Source organism: Contarinia nasturtii, unplaced genomic scaffold (genome assembly GCF_009176525.2).
Source record: "Contarinia nasturtii isolate CC-2019 unplaced genomic scaffold, AAFC_CNas_1.1 Cnas_scaffold_1964, whole genome shotgun sequence".
Classification (NCBI taxonomy): Eukaryota; Metazoa; Arthropoda; class Insecta; order Diptera; family Cecidomyiidae; genus Contarinia; species Contarinia nasturtii.
In genome coordinates, this window is record NW_022199294.1 from 1,178,143 (window position 1) to 1,201,844 (window position 23,702).

At 35.1% G+C, this 23,702-nt stretch overlaps 4 protein-coding genes across 5 annotated transcripts; 2 read left to right on the forward strand and 2 right to left on the reverse strand.

The window, feature by feature from the left end:
- Nucleotides 1-1,103: 1,103 nt before the first annotated feature.
- On the reverse strand, nucleotides 1,104-2,515 carry LOC116347577 (protein BCCIP homolog). The gene is made up of 3 exons (XM_031778229.1): nucleotides 2,229-2,515; nucleotides 1,979-2,105; nucleotides 1,104-1,787 (listed from the first exon to the last, which is right to left on the reverse strand). The coding sequence occupies exons 1-3, from the start codon at nucleotides 2,469-2,471 to the stop codon at nucleotides 1,129-1,131; spliced, it is 1,029 nt and encodes a 342-aa protein (XP_031634089.1). The 5' UTR covers nucleotides 2,472-2,515; the 3' UTR covers nucleotides 1,104-1,128.
- Nucleotides 2,516-3,867: 1,352 nt separating this feature from the next.
- LOC116347524 (sarcalumenin) lies at nucleotides 3,868-9,244 on the forward strand. Of its 2 annotated transcripts, none has more exons than XM_031778122.1 (12): nucleotides 3,868-4,085; nucleotides 4,173-4,353; nucleotides 5,630-5,719; nucleotides 5,793-5,945; nucleotides 6,259-6,440; nucleotides 6,508-6,709; nucleotides 6,852-7,004; nucleotides 7,076-7,272; nucleotides 7,353-7,674; nucleotides 7,741-7,913; nucleotides 7,976-8,431; nucleotides 8,492-9,244. In XM_031778122.1, the coding sequence occupies exons 2-12, from the start codon at nucleotides 4,290-4,292 to the stop codon at nucleotides 8,906-8,908; spliced, it is 2,409 nt and encodes an 802-aa protein (XP_031633982.1). In that variant the 5' UTR covers nucleotides 3,868-4,085; nucleotides 4,173-4,289; the 3' UTR covers nucleotides 8,909-9,244. The 2 variants fall into 2 exon arrangements, with proteins under 2 accessions (XP_031633982.1, XP_031633981.1); XM_031778121.1 differs by having other exon boundaries at nucleotides 3,868-4,008.
- Nucleotides 9,245-9,344: 100 nt separating this feature from the next.
- LOC116347523 lies at nucleotides 9,345-16,768 on the reverse strand. Its single transcript, XM_031778120.1, has 11 exons — nucleotides 16,471-16,768; nucleotides 14,999-15,309; nucleotides 13,643-14,906; nucleotides 13,475-13,580; nucleotides 12,597-13,395; nucleotides 12,398-12,535; nucleotides 12,021-12,332; nucleotides 11,691-11,921; nucleotides 11,151-11,634; nucleotides 10,570-11,081; nucleotides 9,345-10,480 (listed from the first exon to the last, which is right to left on the reverse strand). The coding sequence occupies exons 2-11, from the start codon at nucleotides 15,179-15,181 to the stop codon at nucleotides 10,331-10,333; spliced, it is 4,179 nt and encodes a 1,392-aa protein (XP_031633980.1). The 5' UTR covers nucleotides 15,182-15,309; nucleotides 16,471-16,768; the 3' UTR covers nucleotides 9,345-10,330.
- Nucleotides 16,769-17,693: 925 nt separating this feature from the next.
- On the forward strand, nucleotides 17,694-20,499 carry LOC116347591 (carotenoid isomerooxygenase). The gene is made up of 7 exons (XM_031778251.1): nucleotides 17,694-18,061; nucleotides 18,292-18,546; nucleotides 18,658-18,760; nucleotides 18,825-19,346; nucleotides 19,518-19,910; nucleotides 19,979-20,077; nucleotides 20,150-20,499. The coding sequence occupies exons 1-7, from the start codon at nucleotides 17,802-17,804 to the stop codon at nucleotides 20,321-20,323; spliced, it is 1,806 nt and encodes a 601-aa protein (XP_031634111.1). The 5' UTR covers nucleotides 17,694-17,801; the 3' UTR covers nucleotides 20,324-20,499.
- Nucleotides 20,500-23,702: the final 3,203 nt, after the last annotated feature.

Sequence of the window (23,702 nt, forward strand, 5' to 3'; positions counted from 1 at the left end):
GCAACAACGGCAGCAGTAACAGAAGAAGAAAAAGAACACAAGAAATGTGATGTGTATATTTTGGAGCCGAAAAAAGATTCGAGTTTCTGTTTCACTTTTCGTTTTTGTGAAGAGTCAATGTACTTGGTCCTATTCGTCGTTGGTCGTTCATTTGCTTTGCTTCACTTACAATATGTGTACGTACATGATGTACACAACCAGTACACACATATTTGTATAGCGTGCGCACAAAAGCGCACTTCTCTCGTTTTCGTGGCACCGAAGAAGAAAAAGAGCATTGGCATATGTGTGAAACAATGTATAGAATAACATGAAAATGTACTTGGCAACGGCCCCCCGAATCGAATGGACTCTCTTGCGCACAAGAATACCAAACGAACAAAATACACAAAGAACAAGCACAGTCACTCACGTGTTTTCAGGAGAGCAAAGAAAAAAAAAGAAGAAACCGAAGAATTTTCTGACTTTTAATTCACTGATATTGCTTTTGAACCATTTCACGTATGTGTATGATGGCAGAGACAAGAGATTACTAGCAGAAAAAGGTTACTAGCCGATGACAAATTTAGGGTCACCAACATTTATTGAACCTTTTTCTGAATTCTGAAAAATCTGAAGGAAGTCTCGTCTGGAGCTGAAAATCTTTATTCTATATACACACACTTGGTGCAATGGTGATGCGCTCTGTTAGAGTTCAGATGAGAGGTTACCAGTCTCTCTCTCTCTCTCTCTCTCTTTCTGTGATACCAATGTGAATGCGTTTACCTTTTCTACTTTACTCTTTCGTGAGCCCAAAATTTAAATTTCAAATTAAATCATTTTTACAGCGAAACAGACAACTATTTATATGCATACACGTTCAACAATATCGAAGGCATCAAAGCTTAAAACTTGCATCCATATATAAAATAGAATTGTAATGGCAACCGAATCGAACAAACCCTTTGCATGCATTTTCATCATTTTGCGAGATAATTAATTTTAATGCGGTTGAGAAATTATACAGCGAAAAAAAATATATGCACAAAACGCGAAAACGATACATAAAAGACGACTATTAGCACAAAAATGATAATCAAAACGTTTTGAGAGATGTGTTTTTTTTTTCGTTAAAAAATTATTTTCCATTTATTCACTTATTAAATCTTTGATGCAATCAATTATACGAGGTAATTTGGTTGTATCGAAAATAACAACTTTGCGATGTGGCACAAGCGTACTATCACTTTCTGTCCAGTTGCCGGCCATTGTTGAGTCGGTCTCACGTTCGGCACTATATTCATAACTTGCATCGGCGTATTCGTCAAGAATTTCCTCTTCACCATTTGAAAATATATCTTCGGTTTGATCCTTTTGCTTTCCCTTGCTCTTCTTTCGATTGAATTTAACAATCATGATGTAGTTGTCGAAACGGAATTTCTCCTTTTTCACAGCGGCTTGGCCGATCTCATTCTGTAAATTCTCCAACAATGGAACGGCAATTTGTGGTGGTATATTGATGAATCGTTCATTTATTAAGAGTGCCGTTTGTTTTGTGTCATCGTTTAATGCATCGGTGAATGCTTGTTTGTGTTCTGGCTTCGCGAATTGATCACATTTCGATTGAAGATGCTTACGTATATCCTCAATGCAACCATGACTTTGTGATTTGGATATATTTACAGCTGTTGTGATACCAAAAATCGTGCCCGACGACTCGAAATTCGTGTCGGTATTTTCATCGTCGTCACTGTCCTCGTCATCTTCCCCAAAACTCTGAATCACCACACTTCCGATAAAGTTTTGATCTGCAATTCCACGCGATACGAAAAAAAAAAAACAATATTTGTAGAAGCATTCGTATAACGTTATCAATCACGATCATGATCGTAACATGCAATCACTCGAGACGATTCATAGCACTCGTCAGAGTCTAGGGAAAACAAATCACAAAACGAGTAATTGCGCGGCGCACGAAATGTGTGCACTCGAAACATACCTGTGACTAAATCGGCCAATTCCGATAAATTGATATCGGATTTTAGGAACAGTTGGTGTAATAACTGTCGAATACCATGAAAATCCGATGACATCGGTGCACGTCCTTCGAATTCAACTTGAATCACCTGAAATGCAACCGAATGATAAGCGTTTTATTTTTGAATTTGAAAAGAATAAATAAATCGTCTCTGAGCACGATTAATCGCGTCTATTCAATTTAGAAATTACGTTCACAAAATGCAAATTACCTCGTTTCCAGTGTATGCTTCATTGTCATCACTTGTATCAGAACTGTATGAATCTTCTGATTCTTCTTCGTTCATTTTTCGTTGCTTGTTTTTTGGTGACATTTTTGCTTCGTTACAAATCGAATTGAATAAGAAAAATATGGGCAATTTATTCACTGGTTTTTTTTTTCTGCCAATAAAATGAACACACAATGTTTGTGTAATAACAACGTGCTGAAAAATCAAAATAAAGTTTGAGCACATTCGTCAACTTGAAAACACGTGAAAACAAAGCATTCTCGACGTTTATAAGTCAATGCGGGGACAGACTGGAAGCAGAAATGTCAAACGATTGGAATGAACGTTCGATTATTTTGGGTCGTCTCCATTTGGTTATTTCCAGATTTTTACATCAATTTTTGCAAATTAACATCCACGCTTAAAATGTTTAGAGAGAATTGCATTCGATTCCAATTAATGATTTTCAATGGAATTGGAATTCAAAGGCACGTTTATTACTTTAGGCCCATTAAAATCCCATCAATTCGCGACAATTCAATATCAGTTTACTTAATTTTTAAATTTTACTGGCCGTCTCCATTTCTTATTTACCAATAAAGCCGCTTAAATTCATATTGTAATGATAATTTTTCATTTATTGTTATTGTTCTTGACTAAAGGAGAACCGAAATGAGCTCGTTGCTTTCGGGAAATAATTGAATTTGAACAAGGTGCAAATAATGTTTAAATTAAAACTCATTTGTAAAAATGTATGAATCGAGAAAAATCCCATGAAAGCGATAAAAATCAATTGAAAACAGGTTTCAACCAAAAAAATATATTCACATATCATATTTGTGTTGAAAATAAAACGATGACATTTATCAGACCCACATATGAAGTGCAAATTATCGAAACTGTCGCCAAAAAAACCGTGCGATTGAGAGAACAAGAGAGAGAGAGAGATGCAAATTCGTTGTGGTCTCCCAAATTCTACATTCGAAGGAAACGGTGTCCGAAATAAAAGTAAAGTGTGTATGACTGAAAGCGACAATTTGCGTATGGTATTTGCGCAAACACCAATCTGTCAATTTAATATTTTTAAATTTAGACACCGTTTTGTTGCTGCATTGTGAACATTTTCAGCACAAACACAATGTGTCTGTCTCCGTCTCCTCCGTATGAGATCGTTTTAGCATAGACAGATGTGCGGCAAATATTCGAGATGGGCATTAAAATGAACACATGAGTGCTCGGTGTCCAAAACGAAAATCTCCGTTTACATTGACACATCAATACACGTAATGCGACTTTTTTTTATTCTCGTTCATGACGTTCGTATTTCATTTCAAGCGTCCTGTGTGTTTACAACGTATGCAATGAACATTACTAAAGTAAAAATCAGAAGAAAAGGAAAAGAAGAAACAAGTGGAAATGATCAGTGTCTTGGTAATCACACATTTTGAATCTTATGTCATGGCTTTATGTTTTTGCTCGCACCGACTCAGCCAAAATGGCAAACCCAAAAAAAAGGAGAAGAACTGAAACCGTGATACTGTGAGCACAATCGGAATAAATATTTTAAATACGGCAGTGCGCGTTGGCCGTTTCAGGTTCGAAACCAAATTAAAAATATTTTTTTCACTTCGGTCGGATTTATGATTCAGTACGTTGTGCGCGATCGCGTTGATCGTGACCAATATACAGAACTTGTCTGCAACAAATTTTCTTGTATCTTTCTTCCGTTTCATATTCATAGACGTTCTCATCTAGAACCGGGGCCGAGTTTAATAGTCGCGCAGTGCGTGAAAACAACTATACTAACACTGATCGAATAGCAAATTCGTCTTTTTTTTCACCATTTTTGTGCTAGTTAATGTAGTATATAAATTTATTGTAACAAAAAAAAAGAACCGTTATAGTGTAAATAATTTTTAAGTTTTTTTTTTATTTGAAAATTCACAGTGAAAGAATGTGCTGCTAAATTGTAAAAAATAACCAAAAATCAAAAATAGAAAAAAAATTGCAAAAAAAGGATAATACTAATCAACGGGGATAACCAATTCGAAAATCGATCAAATCATGGCCAGTGTGTCAATCTGGAGATTACTTTGCATAGCTTTGCTATGTACTCTCACTATTTCCAGTAAGTAAATGTGTTGTTCTCCTTAATCCGTTCATCTTTGGTTGCTGCGACCTTAATAGCAAGTCCGTTTGTGTGCCGAACATTTCATACGATTTATTACTCATATTCGCCCATTGGCGATTTTGCGAAGAAAAAAAAGTGATATATACTCATTTATTTTCACTCTCATTCGATTTCTGTCCCTCTCACTGTGCCCAAAATCCTGTGTATTCAAGTGAAAAAGTGCTATTTTTGAATAAACGCCAAATTATTTTTAGATTTTTATATATTCTTCTCTTCATGTTGTGTATCAATACAATATTTTGCTTATTTTATTCTCCTTTCCTCGTTTTATTTTATTTCGTTATTTTTTTCTCTCATTTTCTCTCGCTCTTTCGCTTTCCCGCTATCTTGTTCGCATTTTTACGTGTGTCTCGCGTAATCTTTTCTGCCTTTCTGCATCAGACTTTTCAAATACAATTTTCTCTCGCATTTCTGCTGTGCGAGCAAATATAGCTTTTGTTATATAAGAAAATTATTATTACAGTTTATTTTTTTTATTTAAAAAAGATCGAAAGAACCAACGAGCAGATGAAAAATGATGTGCATTATATGCTATGTAAATGCCGTTTCAAAGAAAATTGAATTGACCTTATGCAATTTAATGTGGATTTGTGTTTGCGAACGTAGAAAGGGGTCAATTTTGTGTGGTTTTCGGCATTTATTTATTTTTAGTATGGAAATGACAATGAAAAAAAATTTCGCTTACACATTTTCATATTTCGTTGAAATATATTGTACGCAATGGACCTTGGATTATTTTTTTTTATTTTCTACACACGATTTTGCTTTGATTCAAAGTTCAATTGCCAATTTTGCGACAAAAATATAACAAAAAAGAAAAACGAAAATCGGTTTGAACAATATCCATTTCGTTGTGCACATGCATAAATTTAAATTACAGGCGGCAATTAATTTGTCATCGCCACAGTGAACATATACACACACACCGCGTACATCGTTGCATTTATGTTCTTTCGATTTCGATGCATGCCAATTTCAAAGACACTCTAATATGTAATGTGTCTTGTTGGATCATAACATGAAGAGACAAAAATAGCCAAATCACGTTTGTGCATAAAATGATCGCGACGATAAAAAGGCGCTTGATCTTTTCATAATATCCCATAATTACCACACACACACACATTCATATAATACGCAAATACAATATTACCAATCAAACGTTAAATGTTCCGACGGTGCAATAATTAATGATTATCCATTTGATGTGCAGCTCTTCAAGTGAACGCCGACACACCAACCGAAGCCGAATGTAAGCCACACATCGACAAAGCCTTGCATACATTAAAAGGGGACAGCAAAGGTAAGAGATTTCATTTCCTATCGCGTCCGCACATTTCGGTTTTTTTATGGGTTTTTGAATTGTAATCGCTCAGAACCAGACAGTGCTGAGATTGTCGTTGATGTGGACGATAGCAATGAAAATACGAGCAAAGAAGATCTGACCGATGCGGTTGTCACTGAAGACGACAATAGTGAAGAGGCTAAAAGTGATGTAAACGATAATACCGACGACGATTCACAAGAAGGTATTAAAAAAATAAAAATTGCATTCAAGTTACAGTTTCGACACGGACAAGTTAACGGCAAAATTAGTGTACGAATCATGTCTAATTTAGTCAGACGTGTAAAAATTTTATTTAGCAAAAAAAAATAATCACAAATTTATTCTCGAAACGAATTATTTGGTTTGAGTTCGTAATGCGGATATGTTACGTATACGGTGTGTATCGTGTCGAAAAAAAAGAGAAGAACCGTCATTTTTGCAAAATGTGAATCTAAAATAGAATGTTATTAATGTGCCTGCTATGTGGACTTTTTTTTTTGCTTGTTTGTCTTAAGAATCAGCGAACGAAACCGAAACTGGCGTTGAGGACAATTCAACGGAAACGGACGACGGTGAAGTTGAAACGAATCAGGATAATGACTCCACAGAAAATGATACGGACAATAGTAAGGAAAGTGATAATGATGCAAAAGACACAGAAGGCGATGACGACGATGATAACGACGATGATGATAAGGTATGTCATATTTTTATTATTTAACTCAAGTTCAATGTTTCAATTTGAAAATTGAAATATGCGATAGAATGACTCAAAGGAAAATGATGAAGATCAAGATGATCAAGATGACTCAAAGGAACAGACTGAACAAACCAAATCCGGGGAGCAAGCTGATGACGATGATAATCAAAGTGGCGAAGCTGATGATGATGATGGAAAAGGCGATAGTGCTGAAGCTGCTGACGATGATAATAACGACGAGGACAGCAAAGAACAAGCTGCTGACGGTTAGTTTTTATTTAAAATCAACTTAAAACAACTTCAATCTCAGTTGGCTTTAGCCAAAAACGTCCCAAATTAGTTAACTGACTAGTCAGTCAGTAATTTTCCACAAGGGTTACAAAAACTGACGAATTTTTGTCAAAATAGATGTTGACAGTGGGGAGAAGAACGACGACCAAGATGGTGATAGCAAAGAAAAAGATGATGACAATGATGATGATGACCAAAGCAAAGAAAATGAAGCTGACTCAACCAAAACTGACGACTCAAAGGACGATGATAGCAAGGAAGCAGCAGGCGGTGAGTAATTTATTATTTTGACAGGTTAAGTAAATTTAAATTCATAATGGTGTTTCATTCATTTTAAATAGATGAAGATAGCAAAGAAAAGTCTGATGATACCGATGAAGATGGTGACAGTAAAGAGAAAGATGGCGATGACGACAAGGACGATGATGACAGCAATGCTGACGATGACGACGACAGCAGCGAGGCTTCAATTAAAAAGCATGAAGCTAGCGAAACTGAAATCAGTCCTAAATCGTATCCCGTTGATGATTTACTGTTGGTGTGTATCATCTGTGAATCAATCCATATCGTGAAATGATCCTTACAATGTTTTTTATTATTATTTTTTGTCTTGAAAAGGAATCCGAAATTCCAGAAAACCTTCGAGATCGCAGCCACATCGATGAAATTCTTCAATTGAACGATGAAGATGTTGCTGAAAATGAGGCGCTTGCCAAAGTGGCCGAAAATACATTGAAGGATTTGAAGAAGATTTACGAAAACGCCATTAAACCATTGGAAACTCTTTACAAATATCGTGACTTGAGTAATCGTCATTTCGGTGATCCAGAAATCTTCTCCAAACCGTTGGTTTTGTTGATGGGGCCATGGTCGGGTGGCAAATCAACCATCATCAATTATTTGACTGGCAATGAATACACAGATTTTTCACTCAAAACTGGTTTGCTAAAAAAAAAAACGCCCAAATGATTTAAGTTTTAAATCGTTTTTGTTTTTGTTTTTACAGGTGCTGAACCATCGTTGCCGTACTTCAATATCCTCATGCATGGTGAATCCGAACAAGTTTTGGACGGAACTCAATTGTCGGCTGATTGGACATTCTCCGGATTGCAAAAGTTCGGTCAAGGCTTAACCGATCGTTTGCGTGGCTTGAAATTGCCAAGCAAACTTTTGGAAAAGGTACCAAATTACAAAAAACATCAATCAAAATAGAATTCAAAGCATTGATTAATTCTCAATAGGTTAACATTGTGGAAATTCCTGGTATTTTGGAGGTGCGCAAACATGTTTCGCGAATTTTCCCTTTCAATGACGCGTGCCAATGGTTCATAGACCGTGCTGATATCATCTTCCTAACTTACGATCCATCGAAATTGGACGTTGGACCCGAAACCGAAGCCATTCTTGATCAATTGAAAGGCCGTGAATATCAAACCCGAATCGTTTTGAATAAGGCCGATCAAGTGCATCCCGAAGAATTGCTTCGCGTTCAAAGTGCATTGATTTGGAATATTTCACCATTGATGTCATCGCAACAACCGCCGGTTATGTACACCGTTTCGTTGTGGTCGCATCCATTTGAAGAAAATACTCCAATTCGTTTGTTGCAAGCACAAGAAAAGGCTTTATTGCAAGATTTATCACAAGCCATTGAACATCGTATTGAGAATAAAATTGCAAGTGCCCGTCGTTTTGCGGTGAGTACCAAAGTTTCTTGTTCAGTAAATTCCATGTTCAAATACACCTTTTTTCCGTAGGTTCGTGTTCGTAATCACGCTAAAATGGTCGATTGTTATTTAACCACCTACTATAATCACAAGACATTGTTCGGAAATAAGAAAAAAATCTCCGGTGAAATTATTGAACATCCTCAAACCTATCACATCTATGAAGGTCTTTCAACTCTAACCAATATTTCGCGATACGATTTACCCGATCCAGAAGTGTACCGTGACTTCTTCAAATTGAATCCATTGTACGAATTTAAGAAGCTTTCTGAAACCTGCACCTATTTCCGTGGCTGTCCAATTAACAAGCTCGACGTTTCGATCGCGTACGATTTGCCCGAATTGGTGAATCGATACAAACGTGCCGTAGCTCAAGCCTTAAACACACTAGAACTAAGCAATGTTGCCAGCGAATCATCCCAATCATCGAAAGAAGATAGAAGATAATTATGTGTGTGTGTTTATTCGAATTGCTAGCCACATTCGCTGTATAAAATCCGTAAATTCAAACTTCTCCGATTGGTAGAATCATATTGTTTCTTTTGTTCGTTTGAAAAATTCTTACCAAAATCGAGATTGTGTTATGTGTTAAGAGGTTAGAATCAGGAGATATTTATTGTTTTTCGAATCTATACCAAAGAAGGCTTATTATTTCATTCATTGTACATATTAACAGAAAAAAATGTATAAAAAAATATCAAATCACAGTATGCTCTCTTTGAGCTCACAAAATGAATCTTTTGTTCTTGGTAATTTCCAAATGTATATTGCATTGAATGACAACTGAAATAAATAAATAAATAAAAAAAAAACAATAAAAGAAACAAAAACTCGAATCGTTTTATTTTTTTTTTTGCAAATAATTTTTTTTATTCAACTTAATATTGCCTAAGCCGTGCGATTTGTATATGTTTATAGATAATATTTATTTTTAGGTAATATTTTCATAAAACATAAATGCAATAAATTTTACGAGTTAATTTGGGTTCCACACGTTAAAATGTCTGTGGAATGTCTTTATGTCCCCGAAAAAAATACATGTATCGTTTTGTTGTGAATGTGTTTTGTGTGCGTTGCGTGCATGCGTGCGCAATTCACACCTAATATGATTATGTATTTATGGCCTGTCTGCTATGATATGCCACTGATAAAGAGATTGTTTGTTTATTGTGTGTTAGTTAGTGCCCCACGGCGTTTATATTTGTATATATTTATAGTTGTATATTGAAACTTTGAAACATAAACAATGCAATTGCCACTCAAAGTGAGAGCGGCGAATGCTTAAACTAAGCATTACCTTAAAAACCTTTCAATAAAGTCAATAAAAACACGATGAAATCATTCATATCTAATCAAAATATAACGCTCCATTCTCTTTTTTTCTAATAGTGAATCTGTGCAAATCAAAGACACAGTTATTTACACAAAATGCATGATAAAATCTCTAACAGTCACTGGGTTCATATATATCGAATTACGATGATAATGATGAGCAAACAAATTAAAATCGATACCTAAATCATAAAATGATATTGTTATGATGGTGCCGATGCTTGAACGTTTAGGATATTAAAATGTGAGTGGTTGCCGAATTGATAAATTTATCGTCTAAAATTCTAATAAGTTCCAATAAAATTGGCTTTGATAATTGATTTGAACTACCTTGTTTCATTTGCATAATAAATGCATACATGTTTTTCCATATATATTGACTACATAATTCATTTGTTTTTTGTTTTTGTTTACGTAATTTAATCCCACATGTGTTGGGATCGTTTTTTGTTTTTGCTTAGGTTCACTTGGTTTTAATTTGACATGAAATGGATATGTGTGAAGCGATGATTATTTGAAAATTGTTTGCGAATTTATCTAATTCATTTTATCAAAGAGATATTCATTATTTTGGCCAAGTGCCGAACGAATAACGTCAGGCGGTCCAGATATGGCGTTTTCAACCGGTGGATTTGATGATCGAAGTACTACTTCCATATCAAGATCATCTCGGGCTCGATGATTATTCTGAAACACAAAATGATAAAAAATACCATTAGTTTTTCTTCCAAAAATTGACTCCTTTCGGTTCTTATCAAGAAAATAGAATGACATACATATTTATATGAATCCCGTTCGGCCATATAGTCCATAAAATTTTCGCTGGTCGGTGCGGTGTTATGGCGTTTCTTTTTGCGTGGAGTGAATCGTTTGTACTGTTGACTTTGATTATTTGCAGTGGCAACGGATGAGGTTCCTATTTTCGTTGGTGTTTGTTGTTGTTGTTGTTTATGATGATGATGATGTTCCTTGTTGCCTCGTTCATTTGAGATTTCACGGGCTGTATTGCTATGGAAAATATTGTCATTACGTTGTGTGGAATTGGTGTTAACGGAATGCCCGGCATTCCTTATTGTCAACTTTGCTTTTGAAGCGGACGGTTCGTCTTCATAGTAATGATTTGTTCTCGGTTCAGATTGTTGATATGTGGATAGAAATTCATTTATCTCATCCGGATTATTAAAATCTTGTGGTGCTGAATTAGTGTCATAGTTTTGATTTAGTTTATCCTTGTGCCGTCGTTCCGATTCACGTTTAACTATGCGAACCGTTTTTATTTCTTGTTTATCTAAAAAAAAAAAAAAAAAATCCGCATTAAAACTGATAAAAACCAGTGGTATTTTAATGAAATGCTTACCATTTCCTTGCCAGTGATCTTCGGGATTTGAGTCGTCTGTGCTTTGTTGATATTGATAGTAATATGGTTCGTTTTCATTTCGATATGTTTGCTCGTATGAATCGGAGATGTGATTATAGGCGTTTATCAAGTTCTTTTTATGCATCGAATCCAAATCGGTTTCAGTCCAATCGGAATCGATCCGTTTTGCTTGTATTTTAAATGTATGCTCATTGCTACGCATTCGTTCATGTGATTCATTCGAATCAAGTGTTAATTGACTAACCGCCATGCTCAATTCCTCGCGCTGTCTTTTTGTGTCACCCACCGAATCGCGTACTTTTCTCAATTCGGACTCGAATGCATCGGCCGTTTTTGAATTACCCATTACGCTCATATAACTCACATGGGCTGCGTTCTTTTCACGTGATGATTGCAACTTTTGACGCAACACCAATAGCTCACGTTCAAGCTTTGTGTTGCCGGCCACCGTTTCTTCCAAACGCTATTTCAGAGAATACGAGTTAGTTTTTTTAACGGCATAAATGATCATGGACTTACCCGTGAATTTTCAGCCAGCTGACTGTGAACTTTCGACAATTCCAATTCCAATGAGTGCTGTATTTTCTTTGACGTCATATAATTTTCTGGTAACATGTCATTTGTTGCAAATCTTCGGTTTAGCTCTTCCAGAGCACCTTCAATTTCATCCTTATCTTGCTGGAGCATTTGTAAGTTATTCGACTCCTCTTGCAATCGTTGATCCAATTCGTACAGTTGTTGAACTTTGTTCTAAATTTTCAAAGCAAAGAAAACGGTTCAATTTTAATTTAATACCAGAACAATTTTTGTTTCGTCATTATTTTGATTGAAGAAGAAAACTCAACTTACTTGCAATTCAATTTGAGTCGGATCGAATTTATTCCATTGTTTTTGATCCTCCAATTGCAATCGGCGCTCGAGTTCTTTCTGATTGCCTCGCAATCGTTGCAATGTCATGCCAGAGCGCATTGAATTGGTTTCCCATTGGATGCTTCCAGCACGATACAAGGAGCCCAATTTCACCATATTATCAACTAAATTCACCAATGGCTTCGTCTTTTCGTACTGATGTTCCAATTTGTTCATTTCTTCGCGAAGTACTTCCAACCGACCCATCAGCTCCAAGCGAGTTGCAGTCGTCTCTTCGCTTTTCAAACGATGCTGCAAAAACGAGTTACCAATATGTAGAAACTCTTACAAAGAGAAACAAAAAAAAAACGAAGTACCTGTATTGATTGCATATCCTTGGATCGACGATCCATTCCTCTTTCTTTGCTATCGGCTTGGCGTCGCAATTGAATCAGCAACAGTACAAGCTCCTCATGCGTTTTACTGAGCAACGTTCCGGCCGATATGTCAGGTTGCTGTGTTATAAATGGTTCAAATTTTAGAATTGAATTCATTTTTGATTTGAATGTCACTTACCCAAAGATTGGCATTACTATTCTGAAGGTCATCGCGAATTGACATCGAGCTTGCTTTGCCGCTTATCATATCATTTGACCTGTATTGGTCGGTCAAATTGCTCTCCGAATTCTTCATCAAATATCGGCTATCCGAACTAAAACTGGAATCGGTCGGTTCACTGCTTCGCATCATTGATGCGTATTTGAATGGGTCATTGTTTGACATGTACTTCGATCTGGGCAGTGTTAGTCCATTGTTTAATATCAAATTGGCGGTGTAATTATTAAATTCATTTGTTAGCCTCTTTCGATCATTTTCATAGCGTAATGTATTCAAACGAGCATCTTCACGACCCGTTGTCATCAAATTCCGATTTTGTAAGTACTGTGCACTTTGTCGCATTTTTGCTGCATAGCTAGCCTCCGAATAGTAATAGCTATCCATTGAACTGTTGATGTCAAGACTAGATTTTGGACGTGATGGCATCCGTTCGGTAAAATGGCCAGCATTATCAAAATCTTTGAAGCGACGAAAATGACGCTTTGATTCGTATTCGAGGAAATCAGCCGAACGTGGACGTGGTGGCATCTTTTTCGGTATATACGATTTTTTGCCAATCGATGTACTAATCTCATTATTATAGGCAGCTGGCACATTATCCAAGCCATAATTTTGAATGTTTATCAAATGATTGGGGTTTTCGGTAAATTTTATGGGGTTTGTTCGACTTTGACCGCGTTGTTCATTGTAAATATCTTCATATTCAAGCATACGTATTGGCATCCCTTTTGGCGTTGACTCAGCTGATACTTCAGAACTATGAGAGCGACAAAAATGGTAGGTATTAGCAAACATGGAACAAAAATGAATAAGAAAAAATTGGGAGTAGCGCTTACCTCATCGGGAACATTGATGGATCATTTCCAAACATTGACAATTCCATTTCATGGGTACGACGTGGCTTTGGCGGTGCATTTACATACAAAGGTTGCCTTTCATTATCTGAAAATTGTTCAAATTTTTTAAAATTAAAAAACACCGATTAATCATTTAGTAGACCTTACCTTCATCGAAAATCAAAAATGGATTCAGCGTTGGATGAATGTCGACCTTTTGCTGATTATGTTCGCCACGATATTGATCATATCGATTATATCCCAAATTATGTTCATAGCTATTGGTACTGATCGGTATCGAATTGGCAAGTAAATGTCGCGTTGGAGCCTCATTAAAATTTTGCATAAGCGTTGCAGCGCGTATAACTCGCATCCATTTTCTCATATAATCTCCATTCTCACTAGCTAAGTAATAGGGTCGCATATTTTTATGTTCCAATTTAAATGAGTATTTTCTAAATGTTTTACTGTCCGACGGAACACATTCGGACAATATATACGATGGCAATAGAATGGAACCGAGTAATTTCTCTTCTTCGGGCCCTTTATAATAAAATAAGCAATAATCTGACAACACAAACCATCGGCGACGCCAAGTTCTCAAGCCTTCAGAGCCTTGTTTGTACAACCAACCGGAAAATGTGACTAATGACGTTGGTTGTCGTTTGGTTTTCGGTGATTTTAGGAGTTTAGTTGGTGTCGAGGTGGCTGAAGAGGAGCTCACCTCCTTATAGACAAGTGTTTGATGAACAGGACTCTCTGCACGGGTATCGCTTTCAATTTCGCCCGATTGAATGAATGGATTTGTTGACTTTCTTTGAAGCGCTTGGTGATGCTGCTGCTGCTGTTGTTGCTGTTGTTGTTGCTGTTGATTTTTCAATTCATAATCATTCCGTAGTGATTGAAGTAGCTGCTGATTTTCCTGTTGTAATTGCAAAAAATTCGGCTTTTCCACATGATTGATATGCTTTGGACTGCCGGTGCTATGATGCTGATGCAAATGATCGACTCCAAATGGATTATTAAGTGCGGGTGATCCTTGGTGCTGTGCATTTGGTGGATGTTGTGTGTTTGGTGTTGTTTGCGTAGATATATTAACTTGTTGATGAATATTAACGGCCGATACTTGTCGCGACATCGGTGGTGGATTCAATGCTTGACGCATTGCAAATGTTTGTTGTTTTCTCATCATGGCCTCATTGTGTGTTTTCATTTGTTGTTCCATACGTGCTTGCTGCAAACGATTATATTGTTCGGTAAATTCGTTGACCGGATGATTTCGTTGCAGGCTATTCACAGCACTGGAAGACTGTTGTTGTTGTAGTGGCGGTGGATTCATGTTTGGTGCAAATGAGCGGTTCAATGTTGAAGACATGGTGCGATTATGAGGTGGAATGCGGTCATTCAGATTGGACATAGATGATTTCTGTGACTGTGTAAGAAAATTGGAATTTAGAGCGAATCGCAGTGAATGACTTTTGATTTTTTTTCTTCATTTGTTATTGCAATTAAAAGTACGCTTACGTGCGGCATGGAATGATAGAATTGCGGTTGTGACGGCATTTCATTTGATACCGGATAGACGTCGTGGAAGTTGTGCATCATATGAACACTTGGAGATAGAGATCGTGCATCCAGCATAGTGGCTTGACTTCGATGTGTCAAGTGGCCGCCGCCGCCGGCATTTGAAATATTTGGATTTTGCATTTTTGTTTGGCCCCGTCTCTCTTTCTGCTCTACTCTACTTTAGTCGTTTGCCAATTTACAAGGGACGTGCGTGATTACTCTAAGCCTTGCTACTCTGAACACTACACAGATCGGTCATACTTTTTTTTCTGAAAGCAAACAATTGAATACACTTTGATACAGTTTACTCTTTTTAATTGAACAAAAGAAGAAATTGTGTAAATTCATGCGGGTTTTATTTGTACACTGTATTCTTCTTGACTTCTGTACACTTCACGAAGTACATTCACCGTATTTTTAGAATGTCTAACCACTTATTTTATTTTCTTTATTTATTTTTCATTGCTTCGTACTTATTTTCTTGAAATCAGTTTAGATTTTTCTCAAAATACAATATTTCCTTCGTTCATTAAATTCAAATATACACTAAAGTTGAAATAACAATACAAAACACGCGTACACACACAGAGACAGCAATTCTCATTACAATCACAAGAAAACTCTAAACAAAACTAACATAAAATTGAAATGTATGGTCACATGTTTGGTCATAAAAAATTTCACTCAAAACAAAGTGCATAAAATGAAAATACAATTCGCAATTAACTTTCTCTGTTGAGTGTGCACAGCGTGCTGTGTACAATCTGAATGCGGTTTATTTCAGCGCCAAACACCTCGTATGTAAACTGTTTTTTAGCGGGTATGTTGTTTTTATCGAGATAAGTCCGAGTCATTTGTTGTTCTTATTGTTGTTGTTGTTGTAAATGACCCGAATGTGTGTTTACAGTAGGTAACAGGTAAGAAAAACAGGTTTTTTTTCTCTCTTCTTATGAAACACATTCCCGATCACATTACAAACGTTGTAACACACGTCGCACTCATTGGCCATAGCGCTATTTACATACGTTGCCTCTTGCTCTAAACCTCAATTGCTCACCATTTTCTTTCCGCTACTTGGTTCGTTTATTTTTTTTTCGTTTCATTTTATCATTTACTCTGTGTTGTCTCGCGAGACTCGCGGAAGGGAGAACAATCAACACCAAATCATTAGACACACATATTCACATCAAAACGATTTTCATTTTTAAATGAGCATAAAAAAAATTCATGTTTCGGAACGAATTAAATATATGCAAAGCACTAGAAAAACCCTACTTCATCGCTCATTTTATTATCACTCATTTAAAATTCCAATCGAATTCCAAAATCACTTCTTTTTTTTTCTAATTTGAACCACCATCACACACAGTCACAACAAGAATTACAATTTTCAAAATAGAAATCACCATCAGAATTTGTAATTAAAATACCTTTTCATTGATGCAAAAATGAGAATTGACCAACAATTGAATCAAACAAATCTATCGATGAGTGAAAAGAAGAAGGAAAAAAAACCGAAATGAATGGAAGAAAGTTATTCTTGAGTGTTGAGTTCACTGGCACAGGAGAAAAGACCTACTATCGTGTGTAGAATTAATAAATACTATGGCTACCAAAAAGAGCTATAAACAAGAGAATCAAAGGTGTATCGGTATGCGTATGTGCACAACTGTGAAAATCACACATCCAGCTCTATGGTATGGGTTCGTTGACTGTATCATTGTGTTTGTGTAGAACGATTCGGTTGTGTACACACACATTCCTCGTGTGCAATGGTACATTGACGGGCAATGCTGACACAAGTGTATTGGAGAAGGGCTACTCAACAACACACAGACAGAACATGGGCCGCATTCACTGTGTATTTGCGTGGTGAATCAATGTGAAAGAATCAATGATGTTTTTGTTTACGCGCAAGTCGAACACATGAAATGCACGAACTTCATGATGGTTGCCACCAATTCAGCGGTGGATTTGAATTTTATGTGCGGAACATTCAATGCTGATGATGTTTTTGACTGAACAATTTCACTCTAATTTTTGACGATTCAAATATTTTGGTGTACAATGTCATTATTTCTCTCGTTCTTCCTCTTATTTTATCCATGAAGAAGAACTCCTTTTTGCGACCTTTCTTATTTCAATTTTTGTCGATGAATCATAGCGAAATAAACATCTTTTCTAATTGAATTCAATATTCCGTTTCAAAATCAATACAGAATACATAAACTTTCATGATTGGTGTTTCAGACAGTCGAAATGAATTTCTACAAATCACTTCAAGCAACGTCTATCATTTTAATAGAATTTGATTGGAGCTCAATTAAATCTCATTAAGAATTTTGCGTAGAAATTATTCTATTTTTTCTTCAGAATTAATCTAAATCTAAACTAGTTGGTATAAAGTACAAAGTAATAGTTGTCTATCTATTCCGTCATTCGACAGTGAACCTCAAGTGAATAACAAGCTTGCATTCTATGGTTTCTTTAAATTATCATATTGCATATCTTGACTATAGTGCCAAAATAAAGTGAACATTTTGATCATTTGTTGACCGTCAATCATGAAGAACGAATATCACTAAACTGTGTTTGTGCTTGATTGAAATAAATACATTTGTTGCAACAAATGTCACTATATTTTCTTTCAAAAGAGAGCACTTTTTCATTCGTTGAGAAAAGAAGATTTTCTACTAAAGAAAAAATAGGAAGGAAATAGATTTTTTTGGTATAAAAAACAGTTTGTGAAAAAGAGTTAAAAATGTTGAAGTCCAAAACATTGTTGACTGACCAAAGTTTCAGTACGCTTGAAGATAAAAATACAAAGTTGTATCCGAACTGTGACGGTTCAGTGTGGTTGAGATCGTGCGAAAAAGAGGTTTTAAAACCAATTTATGGGACACTTCATGGTCATATTCCGAAATGGCTTAAAGGTTGCCTTTTAAGGAATGGACCAGGCAGTTTGAACGTCGGTAACACACAATACCATCATTTGTTCGATAGTGCCGCCTTACTTCACAAGTAATTAAATCAAATTTTAATTACAGAAATTTAAAACAAAGCCAAAATATAGCTGTATATAAAGACCAATTATTTTTGGTGGAAATATCCATTTTAAGCAATAAAAGTCATTCAGTGAAAGTCAAATACTATCACATCAATCAGAAGTGACAAATTCGACAATAATTTATAAGGTTTCCCGATTTTTGTTGACAATGATGTCTTACATATGCACGACCTTTCGATTTTAGGTTCGATATCAGCGACGGAAATGTGTCTTATCAGTGTCGTTTCATTAACACCGAATCGTACAAAACAAATCTGGCAGCCAATCGAATAGTGGTCACTAGCTATGGTACGAGAACGGTTCCGGACCCGTGTCAAACGATATTTCAAAGAATATCAAGTGTATTCTCGGCAGATCCGATCAACGATAACTGCAACATTTCGATATATCCATTTGGTGATGAATTCTACGCATTTACCGAATGCCCAATAATTCATCGGTGAGATAGGAAATTGATTTATGCCCTCCATTTGCATTCTTAAAAAATGAATTCGTCTTCGACGTTATCAAAAAATGAAAATGTGTTTATCCGGTTATTTTAAATTTTTAGAATCGACATCGAAACATTGGACACAGTTGGAAAGCGTGATATAAAACAGAATATCGGAGTTGTTAATCATACGTCGCATCCACATATAATGGACGATGGCACTGTAAGTAATAAACATTGTCAATTGAAATTAATTGGACTGACCTTGTAATGTATTTCACGAACAGGCATACAATTTGGGATTATCGGTTAAAAATGGTCAATCACAATACAATATAATAAAATTTCCGAATGGAACGCAAATGTTTGAAAATGCATCAATCATTGCTGAAATTCCAGCACGTTGGCAGATGAATCCGTCGTATATGCACTCATTTGCAACCACGGACAATTATTTTATTATAATTGAGCAACCACTCAGCATATCAATGGTTGAATCACTCAAGGCGAAATACTTGAAAAGACCTTTGGCCTCGATTTTCAAGTGGTTTCAAAATGAGTGCACGCTATTCCATGTGATTTGTCGTCGCACGTGCCAACGGATATTCACTTTCAAAGCAGCACCATTTTTCTATTTACACACAATCAATGCACACGAGCGTGGTGATTATATCGTTGTTGACATTTGTTGTTATCGAGATCCTTCAGTTCTGGATTGCATGTATGTGGAAGCAATGGAAAATATGCAAACCATAAAAAACTACTCGAAAATGTTCCGAAGCCGACCATTACGATTTGTTTTACCTAAGGTGAGAATCACAAAAGAAAAGAATTAATTGGAAATAATCGATAAGTAATCGACAAATAATCGAAAATAATCGAAAATAATCGCAATAATCGAAAAAGAACAAGAATAATCGCAATAATCAATAACAATTATTAAATAATAGAAAGGTAATTTTTAAGTGAATTGCCCCTAGGTTTTACCCATCGCCAAACAATTTCAACGTGAACCACCAACACCTTCGCTTTGGAATACTTTGAAAAACATCACTTCTAATTTATCATCGTCAAGCATTGAACATTATTTAATGAAGTATCAAAACACCGGTTGCATCATCGATTCGGTTAAAGTTGATTTGAAATTTTGGTTGAACTTTGAATCATGCTATGCAATCGAGAATTTAGTAAAAATGGAGAAAAGTGAATGCAGAGCATATCATTTGGAAGATTCAACCATTTATTGTATACCCGAACGACTCGGTGACATTGGATGTGAAACACCAAGAATAAACGATGTTAAATCAGCTGGTAAAAACTACCGCTTTTTCTATGCAATCAGCTCTGATGTTGACGCTGACATTCCGGGAACGGTATATGTTTTTTTTACCTTTTTTGCTGTTATCACCTTGAGTTCAAATGTTTTATTGCACTTTTTCAGATCATAAAAGTGGACGCAGACAATAAAACAATTCTTACATGGAATGAACGAAATGTATATCCAAGTGAACCGATTTTTGTACTAGAACCACATGCAGAGGTGGTGATGTAACATTTTTTTTGTTTTTATAATTGCATTTTTAAAACTTTTTTTTTGTTTGTTTGTTTGTAGAATGAAGATGATGGTGTTATCTTGTCTGCAATGGTATGGGGTAATGGCGATGAAAATAAAGTCGGATTGTTGGTATTATGTGCAAAAACATTAAAAGAACTTGGACGATGCATATTTAAGACGCCTGGACCAGCTCCCAAATGTCTTCACGGATGGTTTACGGAAAGAAAATAAATCAATGCGATACTATATAACTTTTTGACACATACAATCAATACATTGTTCTCGAAATTGGTTTTAGTTGAAATTATTATTGCATTATAGTTTAGTAAGCATTTTGGAATCACTGAAATATTTAAAACTGTCGTCACATCAATCGAGCACTAATAAAAATAAAATATTATAATGAATTTCTCTTTTATTCAATTGGTTTTCCTTCTAATAACAGCAATTCTTCTATAATTTCAAGCTGAAAATGAATTTTCTGTCAACCTCACATCAAGTGCATAATAAAATTTATTGTTGTTATGAGTAAAAGTGGTTAAAAAAAGAAAACGAAGAAAATGGATTGAACAAGAAAAGGAAAATAAAGGAAATCTGCAACGGATAGAAAACCATTTAATGCGTTTCATGCTCGGCAAAAGAAAAAAATAAAAACTTATTTAATGGAAATTTAATATAGCACATATTCAAACTTATCATTATTAAAAAGGCTACAATATCAAAAATATAGATAGCAAAATGATTTAAGTTATCATAAATTTAATAATTGAATATTTTAATTGTTAAAACGATAATTATAAATTCAAAGTCCACGATTGCACATGCTTTAAAATTATTATTTTTTACGATTTAAAACCACTATTCATACTTTGATTTATAAACATAGGTTACTTTTGATTTTTACTTTCCTTAGAAAATTATTTAAAAAATTTAGAGATTTCTCTAGAAAAATCTTTTAAAATACTGTACGAAGTTTATAGCTTCAATCCCTAGTTCAATCCCTTCTGATACAGCTAAACATAAATGTTTGAAAATTTGGTCTAAACAAGTCCAATAAAATGTATCAAACCTGATGAATTGCTTGAAGTAAGTTACACAGTTCAAAAGTAAGTTTTAGTTATTACAAACAAAAAAAACGCAACAGGTCCTTTTGACTGAATGCAAACAACAAGTGCGAACGAAACAAGTGTGCAGATAACATTAACATTCCGATGCGAAACAAAAACTTTGCTCGTATCCATGCTCAATCCATCTTTGGTAAAATGATTGCGCAGTTTTCTTCTTGTTTGAAAACTTTATCGATGAGATGCAACTGACACACAGCGTTATTTTTAAAAGAAATTCGTTTGTTTCACAACAAAAATGCTTGCTTATAAATAGAACCAAACATTCAAAGTTGGTGCGCACTCTTCTACTTATCATCGATGGATCGATGGATGTAATACATCCGATGTATTATTTGATTTCATTGGGGTAAGACTTAACGGCGTCGAAATACTTTGCAATCAATTATCTAACACAAACATAAGCTCCAATTATTTTGTGAACTGTTGCTAAGTTATATGTCATGAACTCTAATCTACCGCACAACTCAAACAGGTATGAGGTTGACACTAGAAATTGTTGAATGGAATCAACTACAAATTACATTGAGCAATGTAATGAATACCTGGCGCCAATAGATTATTCATTTTTCATTATTATCTATATCATTAATAGTGATTCACTATCAGTTCAGTTTTTGACGATTGAAAATAGTCAAATAATCATAGGCATTTCATTTTGATCCAAATCATTTTATGCTTATCGGATGAACGAAAATAAACAAAAACTATTAGACTCTTTCCATGAACATTTTTTTTCAGATTACACACTTCCATTTGTTTACAAGGAGATTTATATTTAGTCAGAATTCAGGAAAGAAGTATGTAAACATGATTGATGGATATGTAAGCATTCCAAAGCGTTCGCGGCTGAATGATTATTGACGAATTTGCTGCGTACGTTCGTTTTTGGTTATTTGAGGTTTTTCAAAATGTGTGTAAGTATTATTTTTTAAACCATTTCAATTGAGTTTTGGTATTTTAGGAACAACGTTTGTCAAATAATTTCAGGCTAATTTGGCTCATTTTAATAAGTGATAAAATATGTATGTAGAAGCGCTTTACATTTGCGACAATCCAACTCATCCTCCATATTGTAGCAGACGCTACGTTTTATACATGGATTTTCATTCTCGATTTTATATACCTTGTCCAGTATGCGGCTGGAACAATTTTCCAGAGGTAAATCTTTTGAAATAATAAGACGATGAACGTATGGATGGCTTTGAATGTGTGTCTCAAACTTTCAATTTCAGAGTGTTGTGATATCACAATGACATAAGATCATATCGTTTATTTTACTACAAAAAAGAAACATTTGCAACCAATATTCGTTCTCTTAATGAGCAGAAACCTAAAGAAAATACGAGTAGAATGTAATGTATATTGCATTTTAGTTTTATTCGTAGAAGAATTGTTCACTCACAAGCACCAATTTTCTAGTCAACGTGAAATAAAGCAAAATTATGACTCAGAAATATAAGATAAATAAAATGTGGCCCATGGTTATTGTGTGATTGCTGTGTGATTGCTGAGTGATTTTCATTATTTTTTGATACACTTCTTAATTTTCAAACAAAATTGACAGAATGTGTCCACTCAAATTGTTTATTTAATATTTTATTCGCTGACGATTTCCAATTGCAAACATAAGAGGGTGAGTAAGCGTTTGCACTGAAATAAACATGCTTAATGAGTGAGAACTTAAAAGATATTATTGATAAATTTGTTTCGTCGATTCGATTTGGCCATTTTTCTGTCTTAAAATTGCCAATTTTATTCGTATATGCTTCATTTGAGTTTCTTATATGGAACAAAGGTAACTCAAAAGTGTCAGCCAATTTTGTCATCCAATCGAGTCAAATATGCCGATACGCCTTTATTACCACTGCAGTGGGGTCAATCATCCACCAAACCAAGTACTTAACAGGCTCAACATTGTAATCATAAACTCTTCGAGTGGACAGAAAATTTGGCGGTGCCCTGTGTGTGGCACCATCAATTTGCCATATGAACAGGTAAAGTATTTTCACATGAGTGTAAAAACAGAACAGTTTTTGCTTTTTACACAATTTTTCCTTTTTATAAAACTTTCATGCTTTCTTTCTTGAAAAACTCCACTATTTTACAAATTAAAACTTTGGCACGAGTAATTTTTGATATATCTTCCCTTCAATATTTTCTATTTCAGGAGAAGATATAATCATCCACGCTTCTTTTTTTGTATGAATAATTGTAAAAAATAACCAATGGTTCATCAATGAATTTGAACATTGTTTAAGTGAAAAAAAATTAATAAAGTTCTATAAAAAAAGGCAAAATTGAATTAGTTTGCTCTTTATCTGAGTTGATACTGTAATACTTACGTTAAGATTTCAATTTTCAGAACCCATTCGCTAAGAGGACTAAAGCTGCGCTTATATTAAAAATGCTACAAACTACGTTTTGTTTAGCAGTAAACAGATTCGAAGTAAGATCGCTTCTTTTCATATAATTTCTTCAAACTA

Excerpts from the sequence above, each read along its gene's own strand:
- LOC116347577 (XM_031778229.1), bottom strand. The coding sequence starts at position 2,471 with ATGTGCTCAAACTTTATTTTGATTTTTCAGCACGTTGTTATTACACAA. Across the intron at positions 2,106-2,228 it reads AAGCATACACTGGAAACGAG|GTGATTCAAGTTGAATTCGA; the intron begins GTAATTTGCATT and ends GTTGCATTTCAG. Across the intron at positions 1,788-1,978 it reads ATTGGCCGATTTAGTCACAG|ATCAAAACTTTATCGGAAGT; the intron begins GTATGTTTCGAG and ends GTGGAATTGCAG.
- LOC116347524 (XM_031778122.1), top strand. The coding sequence starts at position 4,290 with ATGGCCAGTGTGTCAATCTGGAGATTACTTTGCATAGCTTTGCTATGT. Across the intron at positions 5,946-6,258 it reads CGACGACGATTCACAAGAAG|AATCAGCGAACGAAACCGAA; the intron begins GTATTAAAAAAA and ends GTTTGTCTTAAG. Across the intron at positions 7,675-7,740 it reads AGATTTTTCACTCAAAACTG|GTGCTGAACCATCGTTGCCG; the intron begins GTTTGCTAAAAA and ends TTGTTTTTACAG.
- LOC116347523 (XM_031778120.1), bottom strand. The coding sequence starts at position 15,181 with ATGCAAAATCCAAATATTTCAAATGCCGGCGGCGGCGGCCACTTGACA. Across the intron at positions 13,396-13,474 it reads CCATCAATGTTCCCGATGAG|TTCTGAAGTATCAGCTGAGT; the intron begins GTAAGCGCTACT and ends TCGCTCTCATAG. Across the intron at positions 11,082-11,150 it reads AGATCACTGGCAAGGAAATG|ATAAACAAGAAATAAAAACG; the intron begins GTAAGCATTTCA and ends TTTTTTTTTTAG.
- LOC116347591 (XM_031778251.1), top strand. The coding sequence starts at position 17,802 with ATGTTGAAGTCCAAAACATTGTTGACTGACCAAAGTTTCAGTACGCTT. Across the intron at positions 18,547-18,657 it reads GAATGCCCAATAATTCATCG|AATCGACATCGAAACATTGG; the intron begins GTGAGATAGGAA and ends TTAAATTTTTAG. Across the intron at positions 18,761-18,824 it reads ATATAATGGACGATGGCACT|GCATACAATTTGGGATTATC; the intron begins GTAAGTAATAAA and ends TTTCACGAACAG.